The sequence below is a fragment of the Eucyclogobius newberryi genome, unplaced genomic scaffold, assembly GCF_026437365.1.
Source record: "Eucyclogobius newberryi isolate DKJ021-1_F unplaced genomic scaffold, fEucNew1.0.hap1 SCAF_10, whole genome shotgun sequence".
Lineage (NCBI taxonomy): Eukaryota > Metazoa > Chordata > Actinopteri > Gobiiformes > Gobiidae > Eucyclogobius > Eucyclogobius newberryi.
This window is the reverse complement of record NW_027315724.1, coordinates 38,967,631-38,975,371: the sequence shown is the minus strand read 5'-3', so window position 1 is coordinate 38,975,371 and position 7,741 is coordinate 38,967,631. Positions and strand designations below refer to the sequence as shown.

The 7,741-nt window shown below is 47.2% G+C and overlaps 1 protein-coding gene across 1 annotated transcript; it reads right to left on the bottom strand.

Moving 5' to 3' along the window:
* Positions 1–225: 225 nt before the first annotated feature.
* scg2a (secretogranin II a) lies at positions 226–1,993 on the bottom strand. The gene has a single exon (XM_072457412.1). It carries the CDS (start codon positions 1,991–1,993, stop codon positions 278–280), a length of 1,716 nt encoding a protein of 571 aa, XP_072313513.1. The 3' UTR covers positions 226–277.
* Positions 1,994–7,741: the final 5,748 nt, after the last annotated feature.

The window sequence follows — 7,741 nt, the reverse complement described above, 5'->3', positions numbered from 1 at the left end:
GGTTCAGACCTAGTTTAGACCTGGTTTAGACCTAGTTTATACCTGGTTTAGACCTGGTTTAGACCTGGTTTAGACCTGGTTTAGACCTGGGTTAGACCTGGTTTAGACCTGGTTTAGACCTGGTCTAGTCCTGGTTTAGCCCTAGTTTAGACCTGGGTTAGACCTGGTTTAGACCTGGTTTAGTCCAAGTCTTTCTTGGGTGTTTTATTTGGGCAGAACTCATTGACCACGTTTCCGTGGTTTCCGTGGTTACAGTTATGTACAGACACGAGCACATTTACTCTGGTTCTTCTGGATTTACAAAGCTCAGAAGTTTCATCACGTCTTCGTTGTCGAAACCTTCCGCTCTTCTCTTCTCCACGCCGGACGCTCTGTTCTCGTTCCTGCCCGATTCCAATCGGTCGAAATAGTGGCGTATGGCCATCTCGAAAGACCCCGCCTCCTCCTCGGTCTCCGCCCTCTTTTGGCTCGTCTTGCTTCTGTACGTGGGATATTTCGACAACATTCGCGCCGCCATAAACGTGGCCAGTTGGTTTTCAGTGTTGTCGTAGTCGTCCGTCAGTTCGGTTTGGAATCTCTGCTCCTGCTGTGGTCGTGTTGCCGCGGAACTCCTGTGTCTCCAAACGGGGCGAGCGTACGCGCTTTCGGGGCGAGCGTACGTGCTTTCGGGGCGAGCGTACGTGCTTTCGGGGCGAGCGTACGTGCTTTCGGGGCGAGCGTACGTGCTTTCGGGGCGAGCGTATGCGCTTTTGTACGACTTCCTGAACGGACTCTGGGCGGCGTTTTCGTCCCCGGACAAGCCTAAGATCTTTAAAATCCTTTCCGTTTTCATTTCGTCCGGTGTCTTTTGCCTCGTCGGTGGTCGTTTGCTCAAATATTCGGGTTTCTTGAGTGTCTTTTTGCCGTAGACTGGCGCTGCCACTTTGAGCCGGGTGATTTCGCCGGTTCTCAACATGTCGACGAGATCTTCTGGCGGGATTTGGTACTTCTGCGAAATCTGCAAAAGTCTGTAAAACATCTTGGGATCGATATTGTTTCTGAACTCGGCCGCGCCCCGCTCCATCCTCTGCTCCTCCTCTTCCTCCTCCTTGAGCTCTCGTTTCTTCTGCTCCTCCTCTTCCTCCTCCTCGAGCTCTCGTTTCTTCTGCTCCTCCTCTTCCTCCTCCTCGAGCTCTCGTTTCTTCTGCTCCTCCTCTTCCGTCCGCTCCAAAACCTTCAGCAAATAAAAATCCACCATGTTTGCCATTTCTCCTTCGTCTTGGTCGTCGGATCTTTTGGTCCTGAAGCGATCTGTGTTCTCTTGCTTGTCGTCTTCCAGATAATCCAAGGCGCGTTCGATTTCGTGCCTGTTTTCCTCGTCTCGATCCCAGTCTCCGTCGTCGTACGCTGCATCTCTCGTGGCAAACACACCTTCGTCTTCCTCGCCGTTTTCCCGCTTGGAATTGAAGTTCATCTTGCCGAGCTCGTCGAACACGGACTGCAGCGTGGCCAGGTTCTGCGGCGTGTATTTCTCTTCCACGTTTTCGTTTGTGCGTTTGGAACTGTCGCGTCCGTCTTCGCCGTCCTCTTTTTCGTCGTCTTCGAACAGCAGCGGCATCTCTTTATGCGGCATGATCACTTGCGCCTTTGCGTTCTCAAGACTTTCTTGAGCGGGTTTCGCCGCCTTTTCCGTCTGCTGGAGCGTGCTCAAAATCGCCTGCAGCAGCTTCTCACTTTTGTCCTCCTGACCCGGTCCCTCGCTTTGTTGACTGGGCGTCGACCTTGGGAGACCCGCCTCCCGTTGGTCCTGCGGTTTGGCGTTCTGGCGCAGACTTTGGATGTACTGGAGAGCCTTCAGCATGTCCTCGTTTGGGACGGGTGCGTTGGACTCGGCGCCTCGGAGCCGGTGGTCTCGCAGTGAAGCCGCGCTGGTGCCGGACCGGACCAGGAGCGCCGGCACCAGCAGGAGGACCAGCAGGTGAGAGGACGTCACCGTCGCCGTGGGAGACGGCATCTGCAGAAAGAGAGAGAGACATTTGAAGATGAACCAGGAAGTGCTCGAGTTTGAAGACGTCAGTGGAGTCGGGATGGAACGTGAGAACATTCACGTTACTGGTCAGATCCAACGTTAGACAACCATCATTTTGTCTTCTTTAGATACATCTTCTTTTCACAGACAAAAGAAGATGTCATTGTCCTGCGGCTGATGACGAGCCAGAGTCAGAACCTCCCTACAGGGTCATTAGAGCCTCCAACTACTCTTTAAAAGAGTGGTTCTGAACCTCAACCAGTTTCATAAACAAATTCACCAAACCCTTGTTTGGAAAATAAAATATGACTTTTTCACATTCAAAACATAATATTTATTTGACCCGTTCATCAACATCACTGTGTTCACAGAACAAATTCATCTAAACATGATTTTCACTCAAAAACATCCTAAATTTACTGCATGAGTGTGAAGGCATGAGCCTTTTAGAGGCTTCGGGCTGGTGCCAAATGTCCGCCCTAAAAGGAGGGCTTTGATTCAGGGTAAACTCTGGGGCCTGTTCCCTGTTTTGCCCCAAAAGGGCCAAAGTGAATAATGAACCGGCCCAGTCAGACAGTCACAAGTCGCACCAAACTCCAACAGCACCGACAGGCCAAGGGGGGCGTGTCCAAGCGGGGCGTGTCCAAGCGGGGCGTGTCCAAGCAGGGCGTGTCCAAGTGGGGCGTGTCCAAGTGGGCGTGTCCAAGCGGGGCGTGTCCTGAAGCCCTTCTGAAGCTCTTCTGGAGCTGTTCTGGAGCTCTACTGAAGCTCTACTGAAGCTCTACTGAAGCCCTTCTGAAGCTCTTCTGGAGCTGTTCTGAAGCTCTACTGAAGCCCTTCTGAAGCTTTTCTGAAGCTCTTCTGAAGCTCTTCTGGAGCTCTACTGAAGCTCTACTGAAGCTCTTCTGAAGCTCTTCTGAAGCTCTTCTGAAGCTCTTCTGAAGCTCTTCTGAAGCTCAACTGAAGCTCAACTGAAGCTCTTCTGAAGCTCTACTGAAGCTCTACTGAAGCTCTTCTGAAGCTCTTCTGAAGCTCTTCTGAAGCTCTTCTGAAGCTCAACTGAAGCTCTTCTGAAGCTCTACTGAAGCTCTAAAGAAGCTTTTCTGAAGCTCTTCTGAAGCTCAACTGAAGCTCTTCTGAAGCTCAACTGAAGCTCTACTGAAGCTTTTCTGAAGCTCTTCTGGAGCTCTTCTGGAGCTCTTCTGAAGCTCTACTGAATCTCTACTGAAGCTCTTCTGAAGCTCTACTGAAGCTCAACTGAAGCTCTTCTGAAGCTCTTCTGAATCTCTACTGAAGCTCTACTGAAGCTTTACTGAAGCTCTTCTGAAGCTCTTCTGAAGCTCTACTGAAGCTCTTCTGAAGCTCTTCTGAAGCTCTACTGAAGCTCTTCTGAAGCTCTTCTGAAGCTCTTCTGAAGCTCTTCTGAAGCTCAACTGAAGCTCTTCTGAAGCTCTACTGAAGCTCTAAAGAAGCTTTTCTGAAGCTCTTCTGAAGCTCAACTGAAGCTCTTCTGAAGCTCAACTGAAGCTCTACTGAAGCTTTTCTGAAGGTCTTCTGAAGATTTACTGAAGCTCTTTTGAAGCTCTTCTTAAGCTCTACTGAGGCTTTTCTGAAGCTCTTCTGGAGCTCTTCTGAAGCTCTACTGAATCTCTACTGAAGCTCTTCTGAAGCTCTACTGAAGCTCAACTGAAGCTCTTCTGAAGCTCTTCTGAAGCTCTACTGAAGCTCTTCTGAAGCTCTTCTGAAGCTCTACTGAAGCTCTACTGAAGCTCTACTGAAGCTCTACTGAAACTCTTTTGAAGCTCTTCTGAAGCTCTACTGAAGCTCAACTGAAGCTCTTCTGAAGCTCTTCTGAAGCTCTACTGAAGCTTTACTGAAGCTCTTCTGAGGCTCTACTGAAGCTCTTCTGAAGCTCTACTGAAGCTCTTCTGAAGCTCTTCTGAAGCTCTACTGAAGCTCTTCAGATGCTCTACTGAAGCTCTTCTGAAGCTCTTCTGAAGCTCTACTGAAGCTCTTCTGAAGCTCTACTGAAGCTCTTCTGATGCTCTACTGAAGCTCTACTGAAGCTCTTCTGAAGCTCTTCTGAAGCTCTTCTGAAGCTCTACTGAAGCTCTTCTGAAGCTCTTCTGAAGCTCTTCTGAAGTTCTACTGAAGCTTTTCTGAAGCTCTTCTGAAGCTCTACTGAAGCTCTTCTGAAGCTCTTCTGAAGCTGTACTGAAGCTCTTCTGAAGCTCTACTGAAGCTCATCTGAAGCTCTTCTTAAGCTCTACTGAAGCTTTTCTGGAGCTCTTCTGGAGCTCTTCTGAAGCTCTACTGAATCTCTACTGAAGCTCTTCTGAATCTCTACTGAAGCTCAACTGAAGCTCTTCTGAAGCTCTTCTGAATCTCTACTGAAGCTCTACTGAAGCTTTACTGAAGCTCTTCTGAAGCTCTTCTGAAGCTCTACTGAAGCTCTTCTGAAGGTCTTCTGAAGCTCTACTGAAGCTCTTTTGAAGCTCTTCTGAAGCTCTACTGAAGCTCTTCTGAAGCTAATCTGAAGCTCTTCTGAAGCTGTTCTGAAGCTCTACTGAAGCTTTACTGAAGCTCTTCTGAAGATCTACTGAAGCTTTTCTGAAGCTCTACTGAAGCTCTACTGAAGCTCTACTGAAGCTCTTATGAAGCTCTTCTGAGCTCTTCTGAAGCTCTTCTGAAGCTCTATTGAAGCTTTTCTGAAGCTCTTCTGAAGCTCTACTGAAGCTCTTCTGAAGCTCTACTGAAGCTCTTCTGATGCTCTTCTGGAGCTCTTCTGGAGCTCTTCTAAAGCTTTACTGAATCTCTACTGAAGCTCTTCTGAAGCTCTACTGAAGCTCAACTGAAGCTCTTCTGAAGCTCTTCTGAATCTCTACTGAAGCTCTACTGAAGCTTTGCTGAAGCTCTTCTGAAACTCTTCTGAAGCTTTACTGAAGCTCTTCTGAAGGTCTTCTGAAGCTCTACTGAAGCTCTTTTGATGCTCTTCTGAAGCTCTACTGAAGCTCTACTGAAGCTCTTCCGAAGCTCTTCTGATGCTCTACTGAAGCTCTTCTGAAGCTCTACTGAAGCTCTTCTGATGCTCTACTGAAGCCCTACTGAAGCTCTTCTGAAGCTCTTCTGAAGCTCTTCTGAAGCTCTACTGAAGCTCTTCCGATGCTCTTCTGAAGCTCTTCTGAAGCTCTACTGAAGCTCTTCTGAAGGTCTTCTGAAGCTCTACTGAAGCTCTTTTGAAGCTCTTCTTAAGCTCTACTGAGGCTTTTCTGAAGCTCTTCTGGAGCTCTTCTGAAGCTCTACTGAATCTCTACTGAAGCTCTTCTGAAGCTCTACTGAAGCTCAACTGAAGCTATTCTGAAGCTCTTCTGAAGCTCTACTGAAGCTTTTCTGAAGCTCTTCTGAAACTCTTCTGAAGCTCTACTGAAGCTATACTGAAGCTCTACTGAAGCTCTACTGAAGCTCTTTTGAAGCTCTTCTGAAGCTCTACTGAAGCTCTTCTGAAGCTCTTCTGAAGGTCTTCTGAAGCTCTACTGAAGCTTTTCTGAAGCTCTTCTGAAACTCTTCTGAAGCTCTACTGAAGCTCTACTGAAGCTCTACTGAAGCTCTTTTGAAGCTCTTCTGAAGCTCTACTGAAGCTCCTCTGAAGCTCTACTGAAGCTCAACTGAAGCTCTTCTGAAGCTCTTCTGAAGCTCTACTGAAGCTTTACTGAATCTCTTCTGAGGCTTTTCAGAAGCTCTTCTGAAGCTCTACTGAAGCTCTTCTGAAGCTCTACTGAAGCTCTTCAGATGCTCTACTGAAGCTCTTCTGAAGCTTTTCTGAAGCTCTACTGAAGCTCTTCTGAAGCTGTACTGAAGCTCTACTGAAGCTCTTCTGGAGCTCTTCTGAAGGTCTTCTGAAGCTCTGCTGAAGCTCTTCTGAAGCTCTTCTGAAACTCTTCTGAAGCTCTACTGAAGCGCTACTGAAGCTCTTCTGAAGCTCTACTGAAGCTCTACTGAAGCTCTTCTGAAGCTCTTCTGAAGCTCTTCTGAAGCTCTACTGAAGCTCTTATGAAGCTCTTCTGAGCTCTTCTGAAACTCTTCTGAAACTCTTCTGAAGCTCTTCAGAAGCTCTTCTGAAGCTCTACTGAAGCTCTTCTGAAGCTCTTCTGAAGCTGTTCTGAAGCTCTTCTGAAGCTCTACTGAAGCTCATCTGAAGCTCTTCTGAAGCTCTACTGAAGCTTTTCTGATGCTCTTCTGGAGCTCTTCTGGAGCTCTTCTGAAGCTTTACTGAATCTCTACTGAAGTTCTTCTGAAGCTCTACTGAAGCTCAACTGAAGCTCTTCTGAAGCTCTTCTGAATCTCTACTGAAGCTCTACTGAAGCTTTGCTGAAGCTCTTCTGAAGCTCTTCTGAAGCTTTACTGAAGCTCTTCTGAAGGTCTTCTGAAGCTCTACTGAAGCTCTTTTGAAGCTCTTCTGAAGCTCTACTGAAGCTCTACTGAAGCTCAACTGAAGCTCTTCTGAAGCTCTACTGAAGCTCTACTGAAGCTCTTATGAAGCTCTTCTGAGCTCTTCTGAAACTCTTCTGAAACTCTTCTGAAGCTCTTCAGAAGCTCTTCTGAAGCTCTACTGAAGCTCTTCTGAAGCTCTTCTGAAGCTGTTCTGAAGCTCTTCTGAAGCTCTACTGAAGCTCATCTGAAGCTCTTCTGAAGCTCTACTGAAGCTTTTCTGATGCTCTTCTGGAGCTCTTCTGGAGCTCTTCTGAAGCTTTACTGAATCTCTACTGAAGTTCTTCTGAAGCTCTACTGAAGCTCAACTGAAGCTCTTCTGAAGCTCTTCTGAATCTCTACTGAAGCTCTACTGAAGCTTTGCTGAAGCTCTTCTGAAGCTCTTCTGAAGCTTTACTGAAGCTCTTCTGAAGGTCTTCTGAAGCTCTACTGAAGCTCTTTTGAAGCTCTTCTGAAGCTCTACTGAAGCTCTACTGAAGCTCTTCCGAAGCTCTTCTGATGCTCTACTGAAGCTCTTCTGAAGCTCTTCTGAAGCTCTACTGAAGCTCTTCTGATGCTCTTCTGGAGCTCTTCTGGAGCTCTTCTAAAGCTTTACTGAATCTCTACTGAAGCTCTTCTGAAGCTCTACTGAAGCTCAACTGAAGCTCTTCTGAAGCTCTTCTGAATCTCTACTGAAGCTCTACTGAAGCTTTGCTGAAGCTCTTCTGAAACTCTTCTGAAGCTTTACTGAAGCTCTTCTGAAGGTCTTCTGAAGCTCTACTGAAGCTCTTTTGATGCTCTTCTGAAGCTCTACTGAAGCTCTACTGAAGCTCTTCCGAAGCTCTTCTGATGCTCTACTGAAGCTCTTCTGAAGCTCTTCTAAAGCTCTACTGAAGCTCTTCTGAAGCTCTACTGAAGCTCTTCTGATGCTCTACTGAAGCCCTACTGAAGCTCTTCTGAAGCTCTTCTGAAGCTCTTCTGAAGCTCTACTGAAGCTCTTCCGAAGCTCTTCTGAAGCTCTTCTGAAGCTCTACTGAAGCTCTTCTGAAGGTCTTCTGAAGCTCTACTGAAGCTCTTTTGAAGCTCTTCTTAAGCTCTACTGATGCTTTTCTGAAGCTCTTCTGGAGCTCTTCTGAAGCTCTACTGAATCTCTACTGAAGCTCTTCTGAAGCTCTACTGAAGCTCAACTGAAGCTATTCTGAAGCTCTTCTGAAGCTCTACTGAAGCTTTTCTGAAGCTCTTCTGAAACTCTTCTGAAGCTCTACT